The sequence below is a fragment of the Anopheles marshallii genome, chromosome 2, assembly GCF_943734725.1.
Source record: "Anopheles marshallii chromosome 2, idAnoMarsDA_429_01, whole genome shotgun sequence".
Lineage (NCBI taxonomy): Eukaryota > Metazoa > Arthropoda > Insecta > Diptera > Culicidae > Anopheles > Anopheles marshallii.
Window position 1 is genome coordinate 46,886,272 of NC_071326.1, and position 14,459 is coordinate 46,900,730.

The window sequence follows — 14,459 nt, forward strand, 5'->3', positions numbered from 1 at the left end:
GTACAGTTTGATGCAAAGAACCAAACGTTTGTTTAGCAAAGGGATTATTTTGAACCCCAAAATGGTAACCCAATCGCAGTTTAGCCAGATACAATTTCAGGCGGTGTTGAACAACTTTTCCATGCTGTACAATGTCATGAAGGCGGTGAATTTTGTCGATGTAAATGTTAGTACAGAACACGAACGGTTCTATGTACTTAAAGTGTTTTGTTTTTATTTCTGTTTGATTTTTAGAACGCAATCGTTCAGCTCAGCAACGATGGTATCAAGGTGATCGTGGAAGATGCAAAAAGTATCCAGGCATCGGCGTACATTACCCGTGCCTGTTTTTCGGAGTTCAAGCTTGCTATGGCAAAGCAACCGTCATCAGACACTGCGGCAGATACGCAGCCCTTTATTGCGTTCGGATTAAACCTGAAGGTGTTTACGGACTGTTTAAGCATGTTTACCGGTGGGGACTACAATTCGAGCCTTAAAATGATCCAAAAGGGCACTGGGGCACCCTTGATCGTGATTCTGGAGCAGCACGGCGAGGATAGCCTTATAACGGAATGTTCCGTGCGAACCATGGAACCGTTCGACTGCATGGAGCTTGACTTTGAAGACGAACAGCAGATATTGAGCAAGATCAACGTGAAGGGTGCGGAGTTTTTCCACGTGTTGAGCGAGATGGATCGCAATTGTGATGAGATAGAAGTGGCCATTTCACTCGGTGCGCCACATTTGGTGTTTCACTCGTTCGGAGAGCTACACTCGGAAACTAGTGTGGAAATATCCAACACTAGCGACATGCTTATCAGCTTCAGCTGCACCGATGCAAGCCGTAATCGGTACAAATTTAATCACTTTCGTCTAGCCATGCGGACGCTAGCATTGGCATCGAAAGTGGCCCTACGTACCAACAGCGAGGGTTTGCTGGGATTGCAAGTGATGATAGAAAATAATGATAGTTCGCACATTTTTGTGGAATATTTTATATTACCGCTGATGGCGGATGAAGATCAAACAACGATGTAAAATGTGCATTAGGTTAAGTAAGGTTCACAGCAAAACGAGACTTTAAATGACTATGAAAAAAATGGTTTCACACTTCAAAAACCTTACATTACATTACATGTTTTAGTTGTTTAATACCATTTTACTAAAATTCGTGAGTTGTAGATGTTATACTAAACGAGCATAGATTAAAATCGGGAAAAATTGTTCGTGTTGATTCAAAGCAACTTTTAACGAAAGAACACATCATCGAACAAAAACACATCGACAATTGAACGAAAACGTCAAATGAACCATAATCGAACGAAGTAGCTGTAGGAATTGGTGTACAGGGTTAAAAAGGGAAATGTCAAAACAATTCTCGACCTCGAATGGCGTTCAGTTTATAATCGCTAAAACACAACGCAAAGTATTTGTTTTCGTGTTCAATCGTTTATAGCCGCTTTCCGTGTTCCTGGTTTGGGTAATTGTGCAGCCTACAGTTTTGGTTAAAGTTGGCAGTAACTCCCCGTGTGATTACCCATTCGCAATCAACCCGTCTCACGACCATGAGCGAAGAGGAGAGAACGCTTTGGTGTGGAAATCTCAGCGAAAATGTTACGGAAGAGATACTGTACGAGTTGTTTCTGCAGGTATGACCATCGCTGTGTACCAATTACATATTCTTGGGCAATAATAAAACTGTTCCGTTTTGTGGTAGGCTGGTCCGCTGGAAAACATAAAGATTCCCCGAGATGCAGATAGGCGTCAGCGTAGTTACGCCTTTATTACGTTCCAACACGCCTGCAGTGTGGAGTATGCGATGAACATATTCGAGGGCACAGCGCTGTTGCAACGTCCGCTGACACTGCACAGAAAAGCTCGCAACGGCTCCAACGCTAGTAATGCTTTGGCTCAAACGAATTTTAACTATCCTATGGGTAGCACTAGCACCAGCAGCAGCAGTCACACGGGCAAACGTTTATCCAACGATGTAGCACCAGTGCACTTTCCCCCAATGCATCAGTCGATGGATGGTAATGCATACGCAGCATCGAATAAAACTCCGGACAGGTTAAATCCAGCCCAAAGGCAAAATGACATCATGTCTGCGATGTCGATGGCACTGAACGGATCGCAATATGTATTTACACCGGAGCTGTTAGCTCAGTTGGGCCAGCAACTTCTTGGCGCAGAACTTCCTCCGATGGACCATGTCAACCAGCAGCAGAGTTCGTTGCGCACGAAAATAATGCACAACGATCGATCTCACTATCGTGATCATCATCACAAGAAACCATATTCTCGGGACGATCGCTACGATTATAAACACGATCGCAACGATTCGCATAATCGCCACCGCTATGACAGCAACAGTGGACGGAAAAGTAACGATTACGAAAAGGATAAGCATCGAAACAACCGGAGCAGGAGATAGTGTTGGAATATTTGCGTCATGGTACAAAAAAAAAAAAACAAAATTAATATATAATTTAACCATCCCGACAGCGGAGTCGGTGCAATTATACTATTTGTGAGGACGATCAATCGCGAGTAAGCGGAGATGACTGCAGCGTATTGTAAATATTTCAAACGATTGTTTTCAAATGTATTTTTCATTGCAATCAACTCTCCCCAAAGCCCATTGCAAGGGTCTTGAGAGCGTATAATAAATCTGAAACCTGCTCTTTTATACCATTTTTTAACCGGTGTGATCACAGTAAAAAAATGCAAATCGTGTCCATGTGTGTATGCTGTATGACACGGTTTATATTTCCTTTATTCATTTGCAAATACCTATTTAATACAATTCTATTGAGCTTTACAAATATATGACATAGAATTGGCTTACAGTATTTTAAAGTCAGCACAGTCGTTACGATTCCGATTTTGAACCTCGTCTCTCAATTTCATTCCTTGTTTTGACTATCTTGTGTCGCAGTGTGTATTTTAAAACTTGGAATCAATAGTATGCCGACACCGGCGTGCCTATGCATTGGTTCACTTCTACTTGCTTGCTTGGAAGTTGGAATATTGTAGATTACACACGTTGATCTATGTTGCTACACATCATCAGGAAGAAACACCTCGAAATGCATAGCTCGTTTCCGCTTGTTAAAAGTTAAATTTGATATACTGCTACTCAGCCACGAGCATTTGAGATTGTTAATGAGATACGCGAGTATGTTTTTGTTTTGTTTGCCATCTCGGTATGTAGCAATGCCAAAAAGGAGTTTTGCAAACGATTTAAGGTTGAACAGTCTAGTTTACAAGTAAATACATAGTAATTGTTCTTGCCTTGGCCGTAACATCATCATCCAGTTTCGTTCTTGTGCATATCAGTCGTTCTTGTGCAGGAAAAGCGATCGCTGTCGTTGGAATTTCTTGCACCGCTACAACGCTACATCCTATTCGCCGGTAAAATGAACATTTAGAAACTAGTGAGTGATACGGATGGGATTGAAATGATATGAACACTCAGAAACTGCGAGCACGAAACAGATGCTTAACTTAACAGAAAGGAAGTAATTATAGTCGTCTACTGATTAAAGTTGGAATCGTTGCTTCGATAAATCTCACAAACAAAAGTGCAATAGTTGTTAAAAAAAATGAATTAGCTAAGCAGTGTGTGTTTCTTTACACAACACTGAAGTTCAGCGCTCGTGTTTTAATGTGTCAAGTTAATGGCTTAACCGAAGCACTGAGTTTTGCGCAAACTATGAACAGCAGGCGATTTCTCGAGCACGTGGGTACGCCAATCTGGGTAGGGTAGGAGGAAATGGAAAGCGGACACATCTTTAGCGCAATGCAGAGTGCGGTGGTGGCACATTGCTACTCACTCACCACCGCTCTGCGGTTTATGCTGGAATGCTGCGAACGATGAATGGGGAAATAATGTGTGTATGTGTCTGTATGTGTGCTGTCTCGATCAAAGCGCGCAGATCTGTACGACAAAACACGCTATTGTGCTTCGCAATTTTTGTTCTGTTTTCTGATTTTCTGGCCTTCCCGTCCGTTGTTGCTGCGTTCGCGCTGATCACACTGGTCGACCGCCACCTCCCCACCCTACGTAAATTCACTATGACCAGCTACTTTTCTGCAGATCTATCTGTCCTTCGAGCGTTTTGGCCAGATAGATGATGAACAGCTGGCTGATGGCGGCCCCGAGCGCTATGCCCGCAATCACATAAAGGTTCCGCTCGGCCCAAACACGCACTATTTCGATGCAACCGTTGGTCCAGATCTTTTTACTAGCCGCGGCCACCGACTGCTGCTGGATGTGGTAGCCGCACATTATGTTGACCAGCCCGGAGGAAATGTCCGTCGCGTTGATGCAGCAGCTGTACGGTACGCCGCACTTTTCCACACTCGGCGATGAGCAGTTAAAGTACTCGTTCTTGCCCCAGTCCAGGTAGCCTTCATTGCTAAGCCCACAGCAATGGAACTCTTGCTGGGCAAAGTCGATGAGATTCTGCAGGTCCGGATCGTCCCGATAGGTGGTGATGATTTTGTCCGTAAACGATTCCTCCAGCACCGCGTTTACCTTATGCGGAAACACGAACGCCGTAATGGCGATGGCCATTTCGCAAAGGAAAAAGATCAACAGGCAGAGCGAGTAGAACTTCAGTAGGCAGGTGTTTTCGCGTAGCGCACCAAGGCAACCAGCAAGACTAACCACAAACACGATGCCTCCTGCGATGATCATCACCAGCGACAGGTTCAGTACGATGTCGTAGAACGTTTCCAACTTTATCAATCCCGTCGCCTGCCATTTGTCAACGAACGCGTAAAATCCGATACCGATCAGCAGTCCGCCAAATAGCCAGAATATGAAGTTGAGCAGGAATATCATGTACTTTACGCAGGAACTGACGTACGTAAAATTGTTTGTGGGATAGCGATACGGAGGCATTTTGTTGTGCTGTGACGTTGTCCTTCAGCCTCTCGTGCGTACCCTTGTATGGGATAGATATTGCTCCAGTTAGTTGACACTGTGGAGCTGGCTTTATTCAGGCAAGATGCTGCTGATCTGGACTGCCACCAGTAGGCATTGGCCAGCGTAGGAAATCCTTTGTTTACTGTTTCGTAAAACACACTGCACAACAAACGAACCAGCATTAACTAGGACATCCGCCGATTGTGCATCATGATTTTGACGAGCTTAACACGGTGCAGCTATACCACACTACACTAAACACCAATCAAGAAAAATCCTTTCCACTTTCGAAACTGAGCTGATGAAAATTTGCTTCTAAACTTGGCTTTCCTGCCTTTTTTCTTCTCTCTTCTCCAGTCAATGATTTATGTACAGGGGTCGTGTTCCAAACACTACCGAGGTACATAAAGTCTGCAACAAACTGCTTTTTATGTTTTGAACGCAAGCTTGACCACGATATTTAATATTTTGTGTGATTACCTCCATTTATGTGTTTTATGTACAAAATCAACCTTTACAATTATTAAGGTATTTCCGGCTAAAATTTAAAAAATTATGTTTTTGACGAAACTGCTGTCAAGCACTCGAAGTTTTTAACAAATTCGTCAAGTTTTATACCGCTGTCAAAAAGATGTTGTCAATTTGACAATAAAAAAAAATCAAGCGAGTTTGACGCGTCAAAACGCAGCAAAAAGCAACAAAAGGAAAGGACGACAAAAAGCGGCAAGGAAAAAAGTGCGTGTGTGCTGAAATATCGATGGAAAACAATCCCATCGTCTGCGGGTTTACATTAATTCTGGACTAAACACACGCCCAAACTCCCATCGTGCTCCATACTGGGCGTGCATTGCGCTTACTGCGAAAATCTATCATGAACCCATACGGTTGTGAGTACGGTTGCCTATGTGGAGATCATAAATCATCGTTTCTTATTATCTTCCTGTGTTTAGATGGCCAATTTTTGCACCAAGCTCTGTACGTTCCATTTATGTGTACCTGTTCGGTTTTCGTTCGTTGCAATTTGGTGATGAAATTCGTATCTCGAATATGTTGAACACAACTGCGTAGCCAGCTTGCTATAGATCTTACCCCCATTACTGAAATTGTTGTGTTTCCTGGCCACCGGCACGGTGCGGTCTGCTGGTAGCTAGTGCGCCTTGTACCTTACACCTTGCCGGCTGGATTTATGTTAAATATTTCGTTGGCATACCTTTGACCGAACCTGGTACAAAGCTTCCCCATTTGAACGGGTGTTAACAGTTCAAGGTTTCAATGAAAGTAGATTTTTCAAGTCGGTAAATGCACGAATCCTGTAAAGATCACACGGCAATCTCTCCATCATCCTGCAGCTTCAGGAAACGCTCCATTCGCATATGCGAATATGAATCAAAATTGCAATGCCATACAGAAATCGGTGATGGTGGAAAGTTTGCCATTCAATGTTGATAGTGTACATAAACCTCACAGTGGTATATGTATTTCCTTTCTAGCACCGTACCTGTTATGTTGTAAATAATATGCTCCTGATTTTATTTGTTTTTTCTTTCTCTTTTTCTCTTCCTCTTGTTCAATGATCGCCCACATATTTTGCTGCTCTAGCTTAAGATCGGCGTAATGAAGCGGATAGCAAGTGAATAGCGCAACTCCTTCCCATATTATATCCTTCTCGTTAGACTCCCAGTGTCATTCATCTTTTTTTTTTAAACATCGAATTGTGCTTAATATTATCGGAAACGCTACATCAGTGGTTCCGCTGCTGTATTCCTTTATTTCTTCGTTGTCGTTTTGAACTCTAGCTTCTTTCTGTTACCTTGCCTAAACTGGAAAGGCCTAGAGCATTAGAGATCCAGTATAGATTTAAACCCAGCACACTACTCTATATCGTTAAAACAACGGTCATTTACTGCAGACCCACCTAGCCTTTGAAGTTTATTTCCGTAAAAGCAAAGATAAAGCACATACCATTTAAATATATATACACACACACATCCAAATTACACCCAACACATAAACATATCGAGATAAAAAATTAAACGCCATGGCTAATAAAATGGTCGGGAAGGGTAAATGTAAGTACTTTATGTTATTCTATTTTTCTATCTTCTATCTATCTCTTTGTAACTAATCTTAATGATATGCACCAAAATGTAATGTAAATCTAACGATGTAGTCACGACTAGTGTATTGTATGTTTGTTTGCGCTATACAGAAAGTAAGTGTTTCAAAAAGTTGTTACATTCCTTAGCTATGTGTGCTAGCGCACTTAACCCAGTCCAAAAATTGGTATGCACAATCGGTACACGTACAACTAACTCTCTGTATTTTGCCACCTGTGTGTACTATCGGTGCCGATTTCGAATATACCGCAACAACAACGAAACTAATTGCACGTATGACGCGTGTTTTTTTTTACTCCTGACGGATTCCTCTATCTTGCAGTGCCGGTTGAATCGGAAGATGCGCAAAAGCTAAGATTTCAGGTTGAGCTAGAGTTCGTGCAATGTTTGGCCAACCCCAATTATTTACATTGTAAGTACCGTGATCAAATCCGACTACTCTGTCTACTCTGTGAATTTGTCGAATTTTCTACTAATTTTGTCTGTCTGCTTGCTGGTTAGTTTTAGCTCAACGAGGATACTTTAAGGATACCGCATTTGTAAACTACTTAAAATATCTGCTGTACTGGAAGGAACCCGAGTACGCGAAATACCTCAAGTTTCCCATGTGTCTCTACTTTCTGGATCTTTTACAATACGAGCACTTCCGGCGCGAAATCGTAAGTGCACAGTGCTGCAAATTTATCGACGATCAAGCCATCCTGCTCTGGCAGCATTACACCCGTCGGCGCACGCGGCTCACGTCACTCGGCACAACCAGCCTTACAGGATTGGCGGTTGGGGGACAGCCGGTCGGAGGCGGAGTCCAGGGAACGCTACTGTCGAACGAACCAGCCATTATGCCCAACAGTAGTAATAATGGTAGTAATAATGGAAACACGATCGGTAACAACGGTGGTGCCAACAGCGGTGTTGGTAGCATCGGTAGCAACAATAATGGTAGCAGCAACAACGGTCCAAGCAGTGGCAACGTGAATGTGCCAACGTCGATAGGTCAGCAACAGCAGCAGCAGCAACAGCAAAACGGTGCCGGAATTACGCAGCACAACGGTGTAGGCGGAGGAGGAGGAGGAGGTGGCGGTATGATGAGTAATGCATTGGGGACGATCGGTAGCGGAAGCGGTATACCTGGCGGAGGCATCAATCAAAAAGTTCCTTAAGCGTGGCGTTCACCAAATGGTCGACCAATCGTTAAAAATGCAATGCTCATAAGCTGCGTTTGCAAAACGTATAGGGATGTTGGTTGTCGTTGGTTGTATAAAGACTGTTTTTTTTTTTTATTAAAAATAATACTTAGCGTACAGTGTAGATCCTAAACATAATAATAGACACAATTAAGTATATTCCGATGTTTGTTTGTGTTTTTATTTAATGAAGAGACAATTCTCCCAAACTTCCACCAGAACTATGTGATTGACATGCTAGGTGATGGCGTATGGAAAACTCTCAGGGATCTATGCCACCACCCAAGAGTCTTCGCCAAGGAGATGGGCTAGCTTTTCTACTCTTAAACCTAGCGCTAGAAAGGGTCTAGATTCGCGACTCGGAGGTGGAATCTTTGAGGACCATCATCAATTGGCGTACGGTGATAACATAGACATCATTAGTTTACGGCTCTCCTACATAGCGGATGCTTACCAAAGGATTGAGCAGGCGGTGGAAAACCTCGGGTTGGGGATTTACAAGGCAAAAACCAAGTTGATGGTGGCACCACCAGTGGCCCTGCTAACACATCCTATCTTACGCAGGGTTGACGTACAAATAGGTGAGTGCACTTACGAAGTCGTCCAAAATTTTACCTATCTTGGGTTAAAAGTCAGCACCGACAATAACTTTGATGTTGCAATACTCGCTAGAGTGCTGGCTGCCAACCGGTCATACTACAGTCTCAGGAAACTTCATCGCTCAACACACCTGTCGCGACGAACGAAGCTGGGACTATATAGAACCTATAAAGTTCCAGTACTCACATACGCCTCTGAGACATGGACTTTATCCAAAACTGACGTAACCCTCTTAACCGCGTTTGAGAGGAAGATGATCAGAAGGATTTTTGGCCCCATATGTGTGGAAGGACATGGAGACAATGGAGGAGCCGCTACAATGACGAGCTCTTCGAGCTGTATAGCGAACTTTCTGTCGTACAGCTGATTAGCTTCATCAGGCTGCGGTGGGTTGGTAACGTCATGAGAATGATATCGGATGACTCAGCCCGTAAAGTCCTTTTAGATCGTCCACATGGACAGAGAAGGCGGCCCAAATTGCTATGATGCGTCCGCCAAAAAAGCCAAGATTATGGATTTTGGCCAAATTGGCTGAACCATGAGCAGAATCGTCGATCTTGGAGAAAATGCAAGAAATAATATTGGAGTTGTTCGAACATGCTGACTGTATATCTCTCCTTAAGATTTTCATTGTGAAGCTGATCGAACTGAAAATGCTCAACTATCTATGAATGTGATGCTATCTACAAAAAAGCTAGAAGAATGCGCTACCAGGGCTTCAATAGGGAATGTCGAATTCGAGTCAGAAAGGAGCTCCAAAGTCTCTATAAAATTGATTTGTAATACTGCCATACGATTCAGTCGTGGACTTGAACGAATTTTGGTTCCAACGTTTTTTTGAAAATGCTCCAAAACAATGTTGCTCCAGCGTGTAGTCCATTCTCATTTGAAGCGATTCCCGCTACTGACACTGGTTTTAACTACGGTATAAACAAATAAGATTAATAAACTTCTTTATGTGAAGCACGACCTAGTAAATCATTCGGCCAAAAAGAAACTTGCATTGAACACTTACATAAAAGATTTTTTTTGTACAAAAATCACATAAAATCACACATATTCTATAACACAGATATGATATGAGCTACACATTTGTACGGGAACATTTGAAAACAATTCAAAATCACGCATGCATTAGCGTTTCCTATCGTCATTTCCCAATTTTCGCCCAGTATTGATCGGTTTGCGGCAAGGTGGAAATGTTCGTGCCCTACTGAGGCGCTGACCACGAGGTAACGAGATCTAACGGGTGTTCCGATATTAATCGGTTTGTTTCCAACCGCCAGGTGAACGATCGATGATTTTTGTGAACGAAAGGAAATAACAGAGCGTGGGGAACAAAAATCACATACACACAGCGCGCGGCGGTGCTGTTGCCGTTGGCTTTCGGGTAGTTTTGTTTGTTCATTAACGGTCGTCCAAAAATCACCTTCAGTGTAGTAATGCGCTCGCATGCATGGGAACCGATCGTATCCGCGCACCGGGGCATTTGCAGTTAGATTGGATGACACTCGAAAAATGAGACCAGCAATGAAATGCGCTAAATCAATACGACATAAAGCAGCGCTAATGGGTGTTGGTGGTGCTACGCCGTGGTGGAGACAAAAGGTTTCATTCTTAATTAGTTCATTCAGGAAACAATTTAAGCATTCCCCTTATGGATGCCCATTTTTATTGCAAAACATTGTGCATTATTTTATATGGTAAGAAAATAGAGGGAAATTTATAATTATTTCCTTGTTGGATCGATTTTCAATGGTTTCATCGCAAGGGAAAATATCTTTCACCCATCAAGGGTGGACAGTGACAATGTTCGCTTTCACTGCTGACGGAAACCGGCCTAAGCGAGTGGCATCAATGCCACCAAGGAAAACCAAACAAAGGTCACGATAAACCCTATGATGACCTAGACATGGACTGGTGAAGATGACACTTTCTTTCGTTAGCATTTTCCATTTTTGCCCACAAACGCCAGCACGATTCGTTTCGAATCGAACGAAACCATGGTGGTAGCGATTGAATATCACCATCCGTTTGTGTCATCGTGTGCAGTTGCAGTAACGATGGGTGGTGGAATTTTCCGCAAACATGCCGCTTCCGCACAGGAAACCCACGCTTACACCAATGGGCCGCAGCTTCGCCATTCGCCTTCTGGTAGATGATGTTTTGGGGAGAAATTCTAACCTTCCGCGCCGAAAGAGAAAATGGTGTCGTCACGATCTCTGTGCGAAATTCCACACAGCAGTGAGCGGGGTTTTCCCCCCGTTTCGGCAAACAAACAGCATTGAGGTGTTGTACCGTGTACTAGAGGTATCTTCACCAGTGATATTTGATGACCGGGATTGGGCAACGTTTACCGCCAAGTCATTTGAATTTCCAAGTACTAGCCACTTTCGCCATCAATAACCCGCTAGTGGGACAACATAATTTATCATTTCGTCGCATACATCCGTAATGAAATCAGCCTTTAATTCGGCATTGCATGTTCAATTCGGTGTAGCACGGTTGAACATTTTAACTAATTAAAATAACTTGGACGCACACATTCGGCCGACTTTCAGTTCAGCTCGGCTCATTAGTTGTACCTCACTGCGTAAGTGTGACAGCGTGGCTTTTTACCTGTTAGTAAACCGTTAGCATGTTTGACATCTCCATTTGTTTAGTTTCCTGTTGCTTGGCTGGCAAATCAGCACTGTTTTGTCTGGTCCAAAAACTAAAGATGAAAAATATGATGAGTAAAAAATTTCTTTCCATTCATTTCTCATCCCGTTGCTTTGTTGTTTTATTCCATACCATGTTCCAAAGCATTCTTTTTATTCTTTTCTATTCTTTTTATCTATTCTTCCTCTTTTCTTTCCTTCCATTTTTGCTCTTCTATTAAAACGCGTAACACAAACATTTGTTATAACTTAGTTTGTATATTTGTATATGTTACACTATTTACAGCTTTGGACCGAAGCAATGCCTTTTCAAATAAATAAATACAATGCACTTAGGCCTAATGGTTGCGCTCATTTTGTCAATAGATAATTGATAATAAATAACTTAACAATATAAAAGTAGAGAACATACGCTGCTCGGTGCAACATTGCTGCAACACCGGTCCCAAAAAGAAAGGGCTTTCGTTACCTTTTTTTCCCGTCGCAAAAACATGCAATCGAAATTAATTTCCTTTCGATTGAACACCCATTTTTTCCCATCCGCTCCGTGTGTGAGAGTCCGTAGGAAGAGAGAAAGAAGGACAAACGCACCGAAAGACGTTTGCAATCGTCGCAATCTGGAAACAACCCTGTAGCAACAGCACCTTTGATTTGAACAAACTTTATCCCATAACCTGGCTGCCCATCCAAAAAACCCAGGGCTCCGTAAATCACCGAGAACAGTTAGCGTAGCAATTGTTCGCTTTAAAATAAACAGTATCGCTAATAGGTTTGGAAAATGTTGGGCCACGTCCAACCGAGTATAAACCATTCGCCATTATTATGATGGAGCACAAAGGGGGGTATTGAAGGCAACAGAATCATCCGCCAGCCCTTCGAACGATCGACAGATCCATTCTGATCGGGCAGACATACATAAAGCGACCTTTTGAAGCTACCGATCAAAACAGAGGCGTGAGGATGCAACGTGAGTAGAGCACACAGCATTGTTCAGCAGTTTTACTTTTCTTTTCGGCCGGTTAATTGCCAAAATCAACAGCAGTTAGCGATGGTGCCGCACGGTGATGGATTCCTTCCCGTCAGTTCTTTCACCATGTTGACGCTGTTGTGTTCAGCTTGCTTCCCATACCCCTGCCGCCTTCATTACCCTACAACGTACGCTTCGTCTGTGTTGTGTTGCCGATCATTGAAGAAATAAAACAGCAAACTCTTCCTACTACTGCTACACCGGCAATTGCTTTTCTGCTAGGGCTTTAGGTAGTTTAGCTTATCGTTTAGTTGAAGGCAGCGTTTAGACCACCTGGATCTTGTTTTTTTTTTTGCCGCTCGCAACACTACTGTGGCTTATCGTTCGCTGATCCTCGGCATGCCAGCCCCCAACCTTCAAGCAAGCAATAAAAAGACCGTTGTCCGGCCGGAAAGTGGAGATTAAACAAAACAACAATAAGTTTCAAAAAAAAACGGCAAACATTCCACTATCTTCACTGCCAAGTTCGTTCCGCTGGACAGAGCGTTGCCAACGTGTTCGGTAGGCGATGGACGGGCCAGCGCATTCGCAATCCGCTGTTCCCGGTTTAAGTTGCGATGTATAGAATGCAGGGTAATGGTGAGGTCAGCGAGAAGGGGTGGGACGGTTTGCCGGCTTCTGGATGGTGGACTGTCGTGCGTTACTTCGGCGGTTACTTCCCGGGGCACTTCCGCAATACTGATTAAGTTTATTGTGTTTTCCATTGCTTCGCCATCTTCCTATGGGTGATTGTGTTGGTGTGTGTTCAACATCCGCGCAGTAATCGACCGATGCGTCCGTTGGTTTTATGCCCGTTTGGTCAAACTACCGCCGCTTTTTGTACGTTCTGCAAATAGAAATAGCGAAGAGAAGCAAATGAAAATGGGTACAAAAAAAAAGTACACAATATGATCTACGTTGACACGCATGCATTTCTCAGTGCAGCACAACCAGCCGTGTGGTCATTTTTTATGTAGATTTAAACAAAAAAAACGTCTCAATCTTCCCGGATTGAGGGAGCATACACAAGATTGGGGAGGAAATGTGCGTACCTTTATGGCTTCATTAGGTGTCCCCGTGAGGACCCATTGCTCTCGCAATACAGTCCGGTAACGACTTTCTCGGTACCGATCTCTAGCCCCCGGACCGGTATCAGGCTAGAATATTTAAATCACAACAGCTCGGAAATTAGGCCAAACGCGGCGGCAGGTGTGTCGCTTCGATGACGTTACGTTCGAATGCCGGAAGAGGCGCCTTTACATTCAGCGAATCCAATAGGGAAGAAAGTAGAAGCAAAACCCCTGCACGGCTCACCGGTACGGTGAACCTCTGCACGAACAAACAAAACAATTACGCATTCCGTACGGGAGATCGATGGAAATGTATGCAAAGAAGTTGCGGTCATTGAATGTAGGAAAAAAAGAACCCATCATACACTTACACACTCAAACTCACTAACACGCGATGCGAAGGAATGGTTGAAAGGGAGAAATTGTGCGGATAGGACATTAATGAACGGTTATTACCTTCATTCTTGTGTACTGGCAGATAATTCTGCTGCTGTTAATCAAAGCCCTTGTTTGCCCGTAATAGAAATACAATTAAAGTCTAGCTACAAGGTAGGACCGAAGGTCCGAAGGTAACAGCAGTGTGTTATATTTTTAGGCCATGGTGGAGATTGTGGAATGATAAATTGTAATATAATTAATTTTCAATAGATTGAGTGTGCAAGTAAGTTTCTAGAGGGGTTTTTTTTCTATGAATTTGAGGTTTTATTGTAAGAAAGTGTTATACAGTTTTGTTGGAAAGGAATCAGAAACTTTAAACCATTTTCTTGCAAACCTGAGAAAAACCAATTGCCGTCTTTGGAGATCAAATCAAGGTCTTTTGTAATTCTCTCGACTTTAAAAAGAGTACTACAGTAAGCGCATTTTGCATTTATCGAAACAAGCGATAGTCTAATAACGCTAAGTCTCGGCT

The 14,459-nt window shown here is 43.1% G+C and overlaps 4 protein-coding genes across 4 annotated transcripts; 3 read left to right on the forward strand and 1 right to left on the reverse strand.

The window, feature by feature from the left end:
- Positions 1 to 10: 10 nt before the first annotated feature.
- LOC128708454 (cell cycle checkpoint protein RAD1) lies at positions 11 to 1,017 on the forward strand. Its single transcript, XM_053803432.1, has 2 exons — positions 11 to 160; positions 235 to 1,017. Exons 1-2 carry the CDS (start codon positions 11 to 13, stop codon positions 1,015 to 1,017), a joined length of 933 nt encoding a protein of 310 aa, XP_053659407.1.
- A 527-nt stretch (positions 1,018 to 1,544) lies between these two features.
- On the forward strand, positions 1,545 to 2,413 carry LOC128707351 (RNA-binding protein 7). Its single transcript, XM_053802303.1, has 2 exons — positions 1,545 to 1,628; positions 1,697 to 2,413. The coding sequence occupies exons 1-2, from the start codon at positions 1,545 to 1,547 to the stop codon at positions 2,411 to 2,413; spliced, it is 801 nt and encodes a 266-aa protein (XP_053658278.1).
- A 1,641-nt stretch (positions 2,414 to 4,054) lies between these two features.
- On the reverse strand, positions 4,055 to 4,888 carry LOC128719292 (tetraspanin-33-like). The gene has a single exon (XM_053812917.1). It carries the CDS (start codon positions 4,886 to 4,888, stop codon positions 4,055 to 4,057), a length of 834 nt encoding a protein of 277 aa, XP_053668892.1.
- Positions 4,889 to 6,950: 2,062 nt separating this feature from the next.
- Positions 6,951 to 8,189, forward strand: LOC128719805 (mediator of RNA polymerase II transcription subunit 31). The gene is made up of 3 exons (XM_053813442.1): positions 6,951 to 6,981; positions 7,352 to 7,441; positions 7,531 to 8,189. Exons 1-3 carry the CDS (start codon positions 6,951 to 6,953, stop codon positions 8,187 to 8,189), a joined length of 780 nt encoding a protein of 259 aa, XP_053669417.1.
- Positions 8,190 to 14,459: the final 6,270 nt, after the last annotated feature.

Excerpts from the sequence above, each read along its gene's own strand:
- LOC128719292 (XM_053812917.1), bottom strand. The coding sequence starts at position 4,888 with ATGCCTCCGTATCGCTATCCCACAAACAATTTTACGTACGTCAGTTCC.
- LOC128719805 (XM_053813442.1), top strand. The coding sequence starts at position 6,951 with ATGGCTAATAAAATGGTCGGGAAGGGTAAAT. Across the intron at positions 6,982-7,351 it reads AATGGTCGGGAAGGGTAAAT|TGCCGGTTGAATCGGAAGAT; the intron begins GTAAGTACTTTA and ends TCTATCTTGCAG. Across the intron at positions 7,442-7,530 it reads CAACCCCAATTATTTACATT|TTTTAGCTCAACGAGGATAC; the intron begins GTAAGTACCGTG and ends CTTGCTGGTTAG.
- LOC128708454 (XM_053803432.1), top strand. The coding sequence starts at position 11 with ATGCAAAGAACCAAACGTTTGTTTAGCAAAGGGATTATTTTGAACCCC. Across the intron at positions 161-234 it reads AGGCGGTGAATTTTGTCGAT|AACGCAATCGTTCAGCTCAG; the intron begins GTAAATGTTAGT and ends TTTGATTTTTAG.
- LOC128707351 (XM_053802303.1), top strand. The coding sequence starts at position 1,545 with ATGAGCGAAGAGGAGAGAACGCTTTGGTGTGGAAATCTCAGCGAAAAT. Across the intron at positions 1,629-1,696 it reads TGTACGAGTTGTTTCTGCAG|GCTGGTCCGCTGGAAAACAT; the intron begins GTATGACCATCG and ends GTTTTGTGGTAG.